This window comes from Pelophylax lessonae (genome assembly GCF_965119305.1).
Source record: "Pelophylax lessonae genome assembly, chromosome: 2".
Classification (NCBI taxonomy): Eukaryota; Metazoa; Chordata; class Amphibia; order Anura; family Ranidae; genus Pelophylax; species Pelophylax lessonae.
The window spans coordinates 317142747-317159032 of record NC_138769.1 but is presented as its reverse complement, the minus strand read 5'-3'; the positions used below and the strand labels follow the sequence as shown (position 1 = coordinate 317159032).

The 16286-nt window shown below is 44.0% G+C and overlaps 1 protein-coding gene across 1 annotated transcript in view; it reads right to left on the bottom strand.

The window, feature by feature from the left end:
* Positions 1-16286, bottom strand: part of CNKSR1 (connector enhancer of kinase suppressor of Ras 1) — a 108732-nt gene that overhangs the window by 10889 nt on the left and 81557 nt on the right. The window contains exons 17-19 of the mRNA XM_082247305.1: positions 11314-11387; positions 10312-10367; positions 6296-6377 (exon numbers count right to left, since the gene is read on the bottom strand). Of these exons, the coding sequence (XP_082103431.1) occupies positions 6296-6377; positions 10312-10367; positions 11314-11387 (212 nt within the window). The remainder of the gene's footprint in view (positions 1-6295; positions 6378-10311; positions 10368-11313; positions 11388-16286) is intronic.

The window sequence follows — 16286 nt, the reverse complement described above, 5'->3', positions numbered from 1 at the left end:
GAGGGGTGGGATGACAGAAATCAAAATCCAGAAGACTCAAAAATCCAACAAACCCTTGAGGTAGACCAACAGTCTCCTCAGATTGCGGCCAAAAGAGGCATCTGACGATGCCATCACATCAACTTTATAAAATGTTGTAAAGGTATGAACCGATGATCAAGTCATCGCCTCGAAAACCTGGATCGCTGACGCCTGATGGCGGAAGACCCAGGAGACACTAGGCGCCCGAGTAGAGTGCGTCTTAACAGGGAACGAAGGATTCCGACCCTTAATAGAATAAGCCTGTACCACCGTCTGACTGATCCATCTAGATATGGTCGCGGCAGACACAGGCAACCCCCTTCAAGGGCTATCCGTGATCACAAAAAGTGAGTCCGTCTTATGAAAACAAGTTCGTAGTAGTCAAGTGTATCCTTCTGAACCCCATCAAAGGAGTGTAATGCAACTCCCAAGGATGGCTAGTCTTAGGACACGGGGAAGGTAACAATATTTTTATTCAGATGAAAACTCTGAAAACCACTTTAGGAAGGAAGGATGGATTCGGAAGAACCACCTTATCCCTATGAACCACCAGAAATGGGGAACGACAAGATAATGCGGCCAGTTCTGACACCCTGCGTGCAGAAGTAATGGCCACCAAGAAGGCCACCTTCTGGGATAATGTAAGCAAGGGAATCTCCCTAATATCTTCAAAGAGAAGTTTCTGAAGAACCGACCACACTAAATTAAGATCCCAGGCGGTAAGGGTGCACGCACAGGCGGAGCCAGATGTCGCACCCCTTGGATGAAATTCCACACCAAGGAATGATTAGCCAAAGGTTTCTGAAAGAAGATTGCTAACGCTGAAACCTGACCCTTGATAGTGCTCAAGGACAATTTCTGCTCAACCCCTTGTTGCAGAAAGACCAAGATTCGGATCACCGAATAGGTATGTGGGGGAAAATCCCCCACATACCTATTCGGTGATCCGAATCTTGGTCTTTCACAGAGATTCACACCACGGTGATCCGAATCTTGGTCTTTCACAGAGATTCACACCACGCAAATATAAGACTTCCATGTGCTGGAAGTCGCTTTCCTTGCTTTAACTAGAGGTAGGAATAACTGAAGCTGACACTCCCTTGTCCTTCAGTACCTGGGTCTCAATGGCCAGGCCATTAAGCCAGCGATTGTAAAGCAAGATGGAAGATCGGTCCCTGAGACCGCAAATCCTCCCTGAGAGGAAGTCTCCAAGGAGCGTCCGCGACTAGCCTCACCAAGTCGGCGTACCAGGCTCGACGAGGTCAGTCCGGAATTTCCAGAATAACTGGAATTCCCTCCACCTCTATCCTGCGAAGAAGTTCCCGCAGTAACTTGAGAGGATGGAAGGCATGCCGTAGCTGATACTGCCCCCACGGGGCGATCATCGTTTCTGCTGCGTCCGCTAGAAGATCGCGGGTGCGAGCTACAAGCCTCCGCACCTTCCTGTTGAGCCAAGGTGCCAACAGATCCACATCCGGGGTGCCCCAATGAAGAGACAGCTAGTGAGATACCTCTGGATGAAGAGGCCATACCCCTTGATCCAGAATCTGACGGCTGAAATAATCTGCCTGCCGATTTCCCACCCCCGGAGTGAACAATGCGGGGAGATCCGGAACAAACCGTTCCGTCCAACGAAAGATGCTAGTCGTTTTGATGGCCACCAGGACACTCCAAGTGCCCCTTTCTTGACATAAGTCACGACCGTGGCATTGTGCGATTGGATCCGAATCGGGCTGCTCTAGAGCTGCTCGGTCCAGTAAATCAGACAAAATCTGATCGCTCTCAGTTCCGATACCCTATTGGTAACCTGGATACTATCGGAAGGAATGACTTCCCCTGGTTGAGCATCGGAGGCTCCCTGGTCCGCTCGCCCAACCGGATCCGATTGTCCAGGAAATCGGAATTCTGATTCCATAAGAAAAGAATCTCTTTCAGGAGAATTCGGGTATGAGACTGGGTATACGGTACTGCCTCTAAGAAGGCCACCATCCGTCCCAGCCAATTGACGGACAGCAACATCCGAATCGTTGACTGAACCTTCTGGAGTTTCTCCGCAAGGAGAAAACCTCTTGCCCAGGATGTATCCAACCTTAGGCCCAGATAGTTCAGTCTCCTGGTGGGAACCAGGGATGTGGGAAAGCGAAGAAAAACACTGATGTCCTGCGATGATGGGGATATAAAAGATAGGCATCCTAAATGTCTATGGACGCCAGGAATCCCCCTGATGCAGGGAGGCCACCACTGTTCGGATGGACTCTATTTTTCCCCAAGTCCAGAAATTGGACGCACCTTGCCCTCTTTCCTGGGCATTGTGAGCAGGTTCGAATAGAACCCCTGAAACCGTTCAATGTTAGCAGGGAAGAATCGCACCGGTGGAAGTGATCGAAACTCGATCCTGTATCCTGACCGTATGACCTCGCGAACCCCTTAGTCTGGGGTTCCGGCAAGCCATGGATCCGGAAACCGGTGAAGACGTCCCCCCACTCCAGAGATGGGTAGGGGCGCATCAGGCTGTATTTTTCAGGCTTGGCTGAGCCGGACTTTTTGTTTAGCCGACCAGCGCCCTTTGAAACCCCTCTAAAGGGGCTTTGGAGGGTTTCGCCTTATCGCCCGCCCTCGCGGAATGAACTCCTTATGAGCAGAAAGGGAAGGTCCTCGTTGGCTACGAGGTCCTCTTTAACCTAACAGTCTGTGGCAAGACAGCAGGTGGTACCGTCTATCCTTTAAAGAGGGATTCCTCAAACGGATAGCGCCTAGCCATGCGTTAGGAAATAACAGGGGTTCGTTTCAAAACGACCCCATTTGGGTAAAGGAAAATCCTTCGCCTTTTGGTAGGCTAACAAGTACCAAAAAGAAATTTCAGTCTCAGCTACCTCTGCCGGTATAACCTCAAGACCAAAGGTTTCCCGGACGGACACAACTAGTGCATCCACCACTCTTGTGCTATGGCGGAGGCAGAAACGTTCTCCTCACTGCTGAGGAGACATTACCTGAGACAACAGCCCCATAAGAGGGACCTGCAGCTGCATTGACCAGCTCCGAATCCGTATCTGAAGTATCAGATAAACAATAGGGGTAGGCCGGGGTCGCTTCTTGACCCCCGTCCCTGACAGGCCACCTCCACCCGGGATACCAAAGACTCCAAAACTGCCGAAAATGCATTAAAAACAAAGTGGGGTACTGGAGGGTCCTGCGGCCACCTTGAGGGGATCAGGTGGGGATACCTATGCGGCAGGGTCAATGATTATACAAGACACTTGCCAGCGACAAAAAATGACAAAGTAAAAAACTTTTTTTTTTTTTTTTTGTGTCCCCCAGTCGCAACAGCGCCCCTCAGTGTTACCTGCCTTTTTGGACCCCACAGAGAGAGAGAGAGAGAGAGAGAGAGACCCCAAGGCTCATCCCTGATGCACAGAAGTTTTCATCAGCTTGCTCAGTGCTGTCCTGTTACAGACAGGAAGTCTTTGGCCCCATTTCCTGGGTAAAGGAGGCGGCTCCGCCCCTTAACACGCCTACCGGCGCCTCCCCCTGGCTCCATGAGGTTTTGGTCACCTCAAACATGGCCGCCCCCATGTTGGAGACACGAGGCTAAGCCAATATGGCGGCCTCGTGTGCTCTGCAAGAAAATGGCGGCGGCCTGTTAGGATAGCGGCGGCTTAGCAGCGGTCTGCGGGATGCTGTATAAGGCCTAGCGGCCTGTGGGAGTGCATCAGCCCCCCAAACTTCACCCTGGATGGTGATCAGCCTGGCCGGCGGTACCGGACTCTGGTGGGCCGCATGCGGTCCGTGCCAGCCCTTGCTGGAGGAATGCGATCTGGACTGCAGTTATACATGCATAGACATCGCCCTGTGAACACCTCTGACAGGTAGGATACCTTATGCTACCACAGTAATATTCTAGTACTGCCACTGACTTCAGTCATCTTTACAGTTTTGAAATGACATTAGATTGTCAGCTCCCAAACCAAGCCTCCTGGTTACTTGTTCACAAAAATCACACTCAAATAGGGGGATCTGTGACATGTTATAGGATAGAGGGGAGACCCATCCTTACCATTTCAGAGAGGGGCCCGCGTTCACCACAAAACCCGTCAGGGGGAAAAGGGGGAACATACTACTCACCATACCGGAACCAGGCGGGCGCCAACTCCTGACAGTACCCCTCTCCACCGGGGTGGGAGGGCTGTCGACCAATACGGACGCCGTGACTCATGGTCATTGGCGTTTCAGCGAGACGTTTAACTCGCAGGGTCAGTCCCCGTCCAGTGGAACTATGTCGCGGCCGACCCAGCGCGGAGCTATGGCCTGCACGTGCTCGTAGGCTGAACTGGGGTGACCACTGGATCTCAACATCCAGCCTCTGGGACTGCCCCTAGGGTGTGGCCAGAACGTTTTCTTTCCTGTCTAGTCCTACTCCTGTAGAGGGCAGCATAACCCGAGTTGTTATTAATCAACGAGGACTACGTCTGTCAATGAGCGACAGAGAAATATATATTTTTTTTGTAATAATGTCATAATAACAAGTTATTTCTCACACACAGTATATGCATACTTGCAATTACACCTCAAAATACATTCTGCTACTCCTCCCGAGTATAGCAATACCACATGTGTGAGACTTTTACATAGCCTGGCCACATACAGAGGCCCAACATTCAAGGAGCACCGTCAGGTGTTCTAGGAGCATAAATTACACATAGAATTTCCTAACATTTTTGAAGGCCCTGGAGCACCAGGACAAATGGAATTACCCACAAAATGACCCAATTTTGGAAAGTAAACACCCCGGCATATATTCTATGAGGCATAATGAGTCTTTTTAACATGTCATTTTTTTCCACAAGTTTTTGGAAAATGTGGGGAAAAAAACTCTTTTTTTTTTTTTTTTACACTAAGTTGTCAATTTATAAGATATTTCTAAAACATAGCATGTACATAGCAAAAATGACACCCCAAAATACATTCTTCTACTCCTCCTGAATATGGCAATACCACATATGTGGGACTTTGTCACAGCATAGCCACATACAGAGGCCCAACATGCAAGGAGCACCGTCAGGTGTTCTAGGAGTATAAATTACACATATAATTTCATTACAACCAATCACACTTTTGAAGGCCCTGGAACCCCAGGACAATTGAAACCCGCACAAAATGACCCCATTTTGGAAAGTAAACACCCAAACACATAATCTAGGAGGCATGGGCTGCAGAAAGGTACTCTGATGAGCTGCAGAAAGGCACTCGGGCACTCTGGGCTGGAGACAGCTACTCGGGCATTCCGATGACAGCTACTCGGGCACTCCGATGACAGCTACTCGGGCACTCCGATGACAGCTACTCCGATGACAGCTACTCCGATGACAGCTACTCCGATGACAGCTACTCAAAGTACTCGAGTACCTGTCATCAGAGTACCCGAATACCTGTCACCAGCCCATGAGAGTACCCGAGTACCTGTCACCAGCCCATCAGAGTAATCGAGTACCTGTCATCAGAGTACCTGATGGGCTGGTGACAGGTACTAGGGGTACTCTGATGGGCTGGTGACAGGTACTCGGGTACTCTGATGGGCTGGTGACAGGTCCTCTTTATTGGGGGGGGCAATCAGTGGGTTTTAGGGTGCACTGTATTCGGTAACTAGCTGTTACCACAATCTCCTCCTTACACAGGATCAGTGTGTGAGGAGGACAACACGGGGACAGCTAGTTACCGTGTTCTCTGTTGACATTCTGTGACCGGCTGTGACTGACAGCCGGTCACGTGGTAAAAAGCCAATTTCATTGGCTCTTTACCTAGATCGGGGATGGGCTCTGTCCGAGGGATGAGCCTCGTCCCTGATCGCTGCGTGCCCCCGGGGGCGCACATTGCAGAGAGAACGAGCGGCTCGTGCTTGAGCCGCTCATGTGATAGGTTGTGATTGACACAGCCGATCACGTGGTAAACAGCCAATTTTCATTGGCTGTTTACCTTGATCGGGGATGGGCTATGTCCGAGGGACGAGCCTCATCCCTGATCGCTGCGCTGCCGTGACGTCGGCCCAGATCGACAAAAGCTTCCTGCCGCCGTCATTTTACAATGAAGCGGTATGGAAGTGGTTAACAAATCTCATCACAATCAGGGTTTCCAAAGGCGTTTTACAGTTTGAAGTTCGTAAACTGAATTTTTATTTTTATGAAAGTAAAGCAAGTTCAAGGTCTACAAAAGCTTAAATACTTCACATTTACTGTACTCATCAGACCTTGAGATTGGGTAACATTTGTTATCTGTATACCTTCTGCCCCCTTTTCCTTAGTGGAGACTGGACTTGTGCCAGGTGTGTTATTCAATGGTGACTGCGCTGTTTGTTTCTTCACCTGAAATAGGGATTTAGAGATAAACAAAATATTTAGAGGTCTATGAATACATTTTAAACATAATTTGCAAAAAACAAAAACGGTCAGATTCAACACACTGATCATTGTCAAAAAAGCTCCCTCTACCTTGGGTCGTAAAAAACAAAAAAAAAAACACACACAACATATAAACACAACATATAAACACAACATATAATTGTGGACTGCTGTGTTACTAGACCGTGTCCCAATCAGGCAGGGATTTTTGGTGCCAGCATCTTAGTGGTAACCTTTTTTTTAAAGCACAGAAGGAAGAGGCTGCTTTAGGCAACGATCTTGGGACAGAAACCTCAAGTATGCTCAGCGAGGAGAAAATAAGAATGGCATAGAAGGTATTAACTGTTAGGGGGTTAGGGTTAGTTGTTAAGTTAAGATTAAGCTAAGGCTAAGATTTATGGGACCAATTGTTAAGCTACATTTTAGGGTAAGGTTATTTTTTCTCTTTAAAAGGTATGTTTATTATATTCAAGACAATTATAAAAAGTTAGTAATTTAGTACCAAGCAGCTGCAAATAATTTTGAGAGATCAACTTGGACTTCGATGGTAAGCGATTTGCTAAGGGGGTTTGCTAAAGTGACACTAAGAGGGTTTTTTATTGACTGTTAATAGCCTATTGTGAGGATAAAAAAGAAAATATTTTGTGGAAAAATCAAATTCTGCCTGTATTGTACAGAAATCCTTCATTAAACCTCGTGGAACTGAAGGAGAAATTTTAGGCCTTTGGAAGACTAAATCCCACACTTGACACTGCAAGGAACTAGGAGAGTAACAAATTACCCCAGAAGAGATTATTAACGGAAGAGGCCATTCAGTGGAATAACTTGTGGAGTTAATATATCAGAGAGTGCTAAGGAAGGTATTCATAATAGCAGTACCTGATAAGTCCTGTAAGTTGTTGATAAAAAATATTATATAGGGATTCAAATGAGGACACAACTGCCACTTCCGCTGCGGTACAGACATTGTCTCAGCTTGGTTTGAGCCAGTCGTGTATTGGGAAATTGGGAAATGCCAATCCTGCCTGTTTGACTGGTATCTGAAGTGTTATAAAGGGAAATTCTTGGGGTTAAAATGATATTTAGGATGAGGTAAGGGTTAAAGTTTTAGGTAAGGTTAGGGAAACCTGTGCTGAATGAAATAATGTACAAAATATGGAGGTTGCTATTGCCAAACTCTTCTTCTGAGAATGTTAATTATCTGACAGAAATACTGAACTTTTGATTTCAGTTGATACCGGGCCGTTGAACTGTTACAGGAAAGCAGCATGTGAAGTCAGAATTACTGTTCTACATGCATGTTTCAGGTTGATGGTTGAGAAAGAATTAGACATAATATAACAATCAGGCTAGTGCCTACCTAGTATTTTCATAAGGACAATTCAGCAATGGCAACCTCTATTATGCACAGCACAGGATTAATTTAAGGGTTACATGTCAAGTGTTAGAAAGAGGTTAAAGGCAACCTGCAGTGGGAGAAGATTAAGCCTGAGCTATTGAGGACTTCTCTTTCTGAAAATGCCAGCTTTTTGTCTCTTATTATGTTTCAAAGGTTTTTCAAGATGTTGCCCTGGAACAGGTATGTCGTTTCAGAGTTCTTAAAGTATTGACACCAGACACACCCGAGCAGCATCTAACACTGTTGGAAAGTGGTCAGCAATGGCCGACCCAGATACCGCTCAGTACAGGGTTCCTTTAGTTCAATCTTAGTTTATTAAAAAAGAAGGGTTTTACAGAATATGGGGAGAAGCATGGGAGTAAGAAACAGACAGAAAAATCCCAGGCATGACAGATAGTGAACTTTGAGGAAGTGCATACAACAATCAATATCAATAAGTGCAGATAAGAAATGTAAACCTCCAGGTCCCTTGGATCCCGGTTGCATCGCAGCTTAACAAACAGCAACTTGGTATAACATGAGGTAACATAAGCAAAAGAAAAGACAAAACAAAAGACAACACTGGTAGAGACAACGCTATAGCTGGCGTCGCATTAGAAGATGGTGTGCAGTGTGTAAGGCATTGGTAAATATCCAGGCCTCCTGCTGAGAAGCGCATAAAAACGACAAAGAAGCACAAAAAGGATTGCCTTATGGTGCCAGTGGTATAACAAAAGAGGGGGATAGAGAGAGGGAAGGTGGGATAAAGCAGGAGAATGTCCACAGAGTGAAGTCAAGGGGGTGAAGAAGGTAGAGGAAATCAGGAGGGGCCGCCCGCATCCCACTACTGCCCACCAGCATAGTACAGGGTTCCTTTAAGTGTAATTTTTTGGTGGGTGAGGGAATACAGGGCTTGGGAAAGGAGAAGCCTGCTGTTGAAAAAGTCAGTCTGTGTAAAAACATGCTGGATAGGGCTAAGGTACATCATCATCACCACACACAGAGATAACTGAAATGGCTATCCTTTACTGCTGGTCAAGCACTCCTCTATTGTGAGTTTTTACCTTATGCTATAATAAACTCAGTTTAGCACTATGGTCTCCCTTTTTGGTTATGCTAGATTTATTTGCACACACCATTGAAGTTGATGAATTTACGAAAGAAAGGAGTGTAGAGAAGATTTAACACATGTAGATGCATTCCTAAAGTATGGTCAGGCCTACTTATTAAACTAAGGGGTCAGTTTTTCGTTACCTTTAACTCTCCCATGCCTTCCACAGCAATTTCTCCCACTCTGCCCCCTAAGTTGTGCAATCAACGCTAGAGGATGTATTAAGATCGGACTGTGTAGAGAAACCTACCTCCTGACTATACTCCCACCTTGTCCTGGTATCTCTGCCTGTCCTTGAGGGTCTTATGGCCATATGGCAATGTGATATTCCAGACCTTGAAGATGACGACTGGGATGATAAATGGGACTTTCCCTTTCGGTCCCTGATTTCCTTAAGAGACCATCTACGCCAGTTTAAATTGGTCCACCATGCTTTCTTCACCCCTTAAATATTGAACAAAATGAACCCCAGCTTTTCCCCCGAGTGGTGGTGGTGTGGGGGGGGGGGGGGGGGCCGGGAGATTTTACCTATATTTTTTGGACCTGCCCAGTCATTGTCAAGTTCTGGGAGGAGCTGATGGCTTTCATCCATCTGGTTGGTGCCATATCTCTGCAACCTTCCATGTCTATTTGTATTCTGGGTCTGATTGAACCTTTAATTCTCACTGTGGCGGGATGCACCCTAGTCAGCTTGCTCCTGTTTTATGCCAGAAAAGCCATTGCCCTGCACTGAAAAAAGCCCATTCCTCCACCCCTTACTTTTTGGAAACAGCTTGTCAACAACAGTTTGCCTCTCTACAAAAATACCTATGTCAACAGAGACTGAAGAGAAGCTGAACCTTCAACGGCCTCTGATTGATGTGTCCTCTCTTAATATTACGGTTTAGGTAACTGTTGCCTTCATGCCAATCCATTCCAATTATAATTATTTTTGGTCTGTATGTTTAGGAAGAAGTTATTCATCGGGCCTAAGGGAACCATACCTTCTCTCTCATGTATATGTTGTTTGTTACCCGTGTGTGATGTTAAAAACAAATAAAAAATATTTAAAAAAAAGAAGGGGGTCAATAACATCTGAGTCGTCGACTTGCAAAAGGGGGTGAAGTGTTTTGTGTAGGTAATTGCACTCTATGGAGGACATTGCACTATATAAATTTGCACACAAATGATTTTTGGATGGACTTGGCACTGATAATCACATGTGCACTATATATAATAATTTTTTTTTTTTGGGGGGGTCAGCTGAAATGTCATGGATGGAAAGGTTGGGGTCCTACTTTTTCCATTTGTTTTGAGTCAAAAACCCTGGACAAGAATGATCTGGCACTGAAAGTTATTGCACCCCAATTATTTTTTTTATAGGGCTATTCTGCAGAAAAGGATATGATGAAAAACAAATCACAACCTACCACATCTTGAGTTTTGAATTGCTCATCATCCTCTGCCTCTGTTTCACTGTAACAATCTAAGGAAAAAAGCATACATTTACATATACAAACCATATACATCACATCATAATCCTCAATTATTTTGCTCTGTATTTTCCCTCTTACAATTCTTATGAAACATCTTTTGCTTATTTGTGGAAATGGGTATGGCCTGTTCCTATAAGAAGTTCATGCTTAATAAGAAAAAGGCAAATTGCATTGCACCCCTTGGGTTGTCACAGATAGGTGATGAAATCTGTCTTCAAAGTGATCTCCATTCATTGCCACTCGCCATGCCGATGTTTCCGAACTCTTAAGACCTTTACGTTTGGCATATGGAAAGTTAAAGCACCGTTCCATTTTATCAAAAATAGAACAAAAACAGAAGATATTCACACTTTCTGCATAAAGAAAGTAGAAATCTACAGAAACACTGTGACTGGTTCACATTAACTTGCCTCAGCTTAGCATAGTTTTTAAAGATATAGAACACCTAGTGAAATTAATGTTAAGGGCACAAAAATTGACAAACCATGCATGCATTAATGCAGCTGTACTTCGGACAATAAATATCTATACTAAATATTTGTTTCACTTTGAATACCGCATGAAAAAAATATATATAAAAAAAAAAAAACAAAACAAATAACACACATTTAAAAATGCAGATAAAAGCACAAAAAAGTTCAATATGCACAAAGCAACCCCTAAATAAGGCTGTATTCCAACTTTCTTTGCAAATGTGAATCAAAAACATCACATAAAAAAAAAAAAAAGACAAAAACAAAATGTAGGTTTCATTTGATTGAAATACAATAAATTAGGAAAAAGCACAGCTTTATTTTCACACATGTAGAAATGGACGACAGACAGCAGAGGGCCTCAAGGCATGAAATTAATCCCCTTTCTCCACATCAGGCTCAGATGCAGGAAGCTTTTTTCCCCCAGGCATGCCTAATATTTCAACATTATTTTCTTGCATACCTTCTTCTCGTGAATTATTGGGGTTTACGTGCATTTTATATTTCTGCAGTGTTTTAACCAGACTGGTCACCCACCTATGAAAGATATAAAGAAGTAACTGAATCAAACAAAGTGGCACTCCCCCACCGATACCACAATACTCATATTTGGTAAAAAAAAAATAAATAAATAATAAAATGCACAAACGCGACTCCCAATGCACCGAATTAAAAGCATTATAAAAAAACTTTCCCATCCGTCCCGTTTTTTTTCACCTGCACAAGATGTACATTAATCATGGAATTACATAGTGCCATTTATTGGCCTGTATGTACAGTCTATAGTAGAGTAAAGCAGTTTGTTTGTGTTTAAGCATGCGGCATGGCGCAGCACAGATTATTATATCACCTCTGTATGTAGTTTAACCGCTTGCCGACCGCCCTAAATAAGGGCTACGTCGCTAGCCTGTGAGGTCCTAGGGAGCGAGCGCGCGCGCGCTGCCGGAGGCGCGCTCCCGCGCGGTCACGGACCCCCCCCCCCCACGCGTGTGCCTGGCGGACCCGATGTCTGCCGGTCACTCGCGATCGTCCGTTAGAGCAGGAGAAAGGCAGGCGGCTAATGTAAGCAAGCCGCCTGTCATTCTCCCCTGTGTAAGAATAGTGATCATACGGTTCTACTATGTAGGACCATTGATCACTGTTCTTACACCTCAAGCCACAGCCAATCACAGTTAGAATCACGCCCCTAGGGACACACACAACCCCTCCCTCTCAAAAAAATTTAACCCCTTCACTGCCAGTGTCATTTTACAGTAACAGTGCATATGTATAGCACTGATTACTGTAGTGATGTCACTGGTAACCCCAAAAGTGTCAAAAATGTCAGTCAAGGGTCCGATCTGTCCGCCGCAATGTCGCAAAAAAAAAAAAAAAAAAACGCAGATCGCCGCCATTACGCGTAAAAAAAAAAAAAAACAAACAAAAATGACAAAAATCTTTCCCTTAGTAAACGCAATAACTTTTGCGCAAACCAATCAAAATACGCTTTTTGCGATTTATTTTACCAAACATATGTAGCATAAAACAAATTGGCCGAAAATGTTAAAAAAAAATTGATTTTTACATTTTTTTTTTTGGGGAATTTCATATAAAAAAATGTGAAAAATATTATTTTTGCAAAAATTACGCTCTTTTTTTGTTTATAGCGCATGATCAAAAAATCACACAGGTGATCAAATACCACCAAAAAAAAGCTCTGTTTGTGGGAAAAAAAGGACGTCAAATTCGTTTAGGTACAGCGTTGCACGACCGCGCAATTGTCCGTTAAAGTCACGCAGTAAAAAAACGCAAAAAACCCCCTGGTCTTTTAGCAGCCAAATCCTCCGGGGCTTAAGTGGTTAAGCATGCGGCATGGCGCAGCACAGAATAATATATCACCTCTGTATGTAGTTTAAAAACTGACAGACAAAGATACAAAGCAATGAAGGGAAGAGATGTGTTTTTATTACATTAGCACTCCCATGATTATAATGCAACACGAATAAAAGGCAAGACCATTGACTGGACACAGTGAGCCAGGACAAAATTTGTCTTGTCCCTTTAGCAAATCGGAACAAACTAGGTGAATGCATTCATGGACATAGGGGAATCAATCAGTCAAGACACTACAAACTGCAGCCAAGGCACTACAAACTGCTGCCACAACATGTGAGCCCATCATTACAAGGTGAGAAACACTGTGAACACCACTACACTTATGCCTAGTTAAAACAACAAAAACTTTTCAAAGTGCACAATGTATTTAAGCCTTTCGTTGCCAGAGCCGCTTTTGGGTTTTTTGCACACACGTTTAAAAAATAATTTTAGGCCTGAAGATTGCATAAATCCCCCAAAACATTATATAGGTGTCTGAAAGCAGACAGACAATCTAGAGCAGTGGTTCTCAACTTTCCTAATGCCGCGACCCTTTAATACAGTTCCTAATGTTGTGGTGACCCCCAACCATAAAATTATTTTTGTTGCTACTTCATAATTGTAATTTTGCTACTGTTATCAATCGTAATGTAAATACCCGATATGCAGGATTTATTTTCATTGTTACAAATTGAACATAATTAAAGCATAGTGATTAATCACAAAAACAATATGTAATTATATACACATACACACACACACACACACACACACACACACATATATATATATATATATACATATACACAGTGCCTTGCCAAAGTATTCGGCCCCCTTGAACTTTGCCACCTTTTGCCACATTTCAGGCTTCAAACAAAGATATAAAACTAATTTTTTGTGAAGAATCAACAAGTGGGACACAATAATGAAGTGGAATGAAATTTATTGGCTATTTCAAACTTTTTTAACAAATAAAAAACTGAAAAATTGGGTGTGCAAAATTATTCAGCCCCTTTACTTTCAGTGCAAACTCTCTCCAGAAGTTTAGTGAGGATCTCTGAATGATCCAATGTTGACCTTAATGACTAATGATGATAAATAGAATCCACCTGTGTGTAATCAAGTCTCCGTATAAATGCACCTGCACTGTGATAGTCTCAGAGGTCCGTTTAAAGTGCAGAGAGCATCATGAAGAACAAGGAACACACCAGGCAGGTCCGAGATACTGTTGTGGAGAAGTTTAAAGCCGGATTTGGATACAAAAAGATTTCCCAAGCTTTAAACATCCCAAGGATGCAAGCAATAATGTTGAAATGGGAGGAGTATCAGACCACTGCAAATCTACGAAGACCTGGCCGTCCCTCTAAACTTTCAGCTCATACAAGGAGAAGACTGATCATAGATGAAGCCAAGAGGCCCATGATCACTCTGGATGAACTGCAGAGATCTACAGCTGAGGTGGAAGACTCTGTCCATAGGACAACAATCAGTCGTATACTGCAGAAATCTGGCCTTTATGGAAGAGTGGCAAGAAGAAAGCCATTTCTTAAAGATATCCATAAAAAGTGTTGTTTAAAGTTTGCCACAAGCCACCTGGGAGACACACCAAACATGTGGAAGAAGGTGCTCTGGTCAGATGAAACCAAAATCAAACTTTTTGGCAACAATGCAAAATGTTATGTTTGGCGTAAAAGCAACACAGCTCATCACCCTGAACACACCATCCCCACTGTCAAACATGGTGGTGGCAGCATCATGGTTTGGGCCTGCTTTTCTTCAGTAGGAACAGGGAAGATGGTTAAAATTGATGGGAAGATGGATGGAGCCAAATACAGGACCATTTTGGAAGAAAACCTGATGGAGTCTGCAAAAGACCTGAGACTGGGACGGAGATTTGTCTTCCAACAAGACAATGATCCAAAACAAAGCAAAATCTACAATGGAATGGTTCACAAATAAACATATCCAGGTGTTAGAATGGCCAAGTCAAAGTCCAGACCTGAATCCAATCGAGAATCTGTGGAAAGAACTGAAAATTGCTGTTCACAAACGCTCTCCATCCAACCTCACTGGGCTCGAGCTGTTTTGCAAGGAGGAATGGGCAAAAATGTCAGTCTCTTGATGTGAAAAACTGATAGAGACATACCCCAAGCGACTTACAGCTGTAATCGCAGCAAAAGGTGGCGCTACAAAGTATTAATTTAAGGGGGCTGAATAATTTTGCACGCCCAATTTTTCAGTTTTTTAATTTGTTAAAAAAGTTTGAAATATCCAATAAATTTCGTTCCACTTCATGATTGTGTCCCACTTGTTGATTCTTCACAAAAAAATGTCAGTTTTATATCTTTATGTTTGAAGCCTGAAATGTGGCAAAAGGTCGAAAAGTTCAAGGGGGCCGAATACTTTTGCAAAGCACTATTATATATATATAATAATTTTTTTATGTTTAACAATATTCCCACTAAGATAAAATATAAAAAGATGAGGTTGCACCGGATACCCCACATATCAAACCTTAAATTTACATGCACTCGTGAAATGGTAACAAACTTCAGTACCCTATATCTTCTATAGGTTATTCTTTAATAGCCCCCTATAGGCAATCAGTTTAGCAAGGTCTGGTGCTAGAAACATTGCTTCCACTCCGGCGTGGATGGCGATAATAACGTGTATCGTAATCAACATTTTCATGCGTTTACGTGGTAGTGGCCTAAAAAAATTAGGGGAGGCAGGATTTTATATGCTTTGGTGTCATTTTTTACTTTTAATTTTTTAATAGCAAACAGGTCATACTTACCTGCTCTCTACAGTGGTTTGGCACAGAGCAGCCTGATCCTCTTCTAGGGTCCCTCACCGGTGCTCTTAGCCCCTCCCTCCTGCCCCCAGGGCAAGCAGCTTGCAATGGGTGCACCCAAGCAGGCTCGTTCGAGTGTCTATTCACACACAGAGCCACCGCTTGGCCAAATCCCTTCGGTCCCCTCATTGGCTCACTGGAGAAGCCGAGATTCTCATGCACATCGCTGGATTGAGATGGGGCTCCGGTAAGTTTTAGGGGGGGGGGGGGGCTGCTGTATTTTTACCTTCATGCATAAAGAACCTTGAGCCTTTAAAAACCACTTTAACTTATTTTTTCATCACATAGGGGACAAAAAGTCCCCTAGGTCATGAATATTTGGTGACAGTTTATTTTTAATGAGACATCTGGGGTCTAAAAGACCCTAGATGTCTCCCCTGTGCTTCACTGAATTTAATGCAGTGCAGATCGCATTGCATTACATTCTTTCCCGCCCATACTGACCAGGGAAACTGACAGGGGGACCCGGAGGCAACATTAAACACTATTCTTCAGGGTCAGCAACAAGACGTTGAGGAGAGCAGACATGGGTCCGCTCCACTCCCTTCCCCAGTGGCACCTGCTGTGCCTGTCTGGGCCCACAGATAGACAAGCAGAGCTTAGGATACATGGTGGGGGCGCACGTTATAAGGGGGTGTGAAAGCAATCTGGTGCTGTCTGCTTTTTATCTGACAGGCAGCAGCCTGTCAAGGCAATGTATATACAACCACAGGGAGTGTGTGCAATCA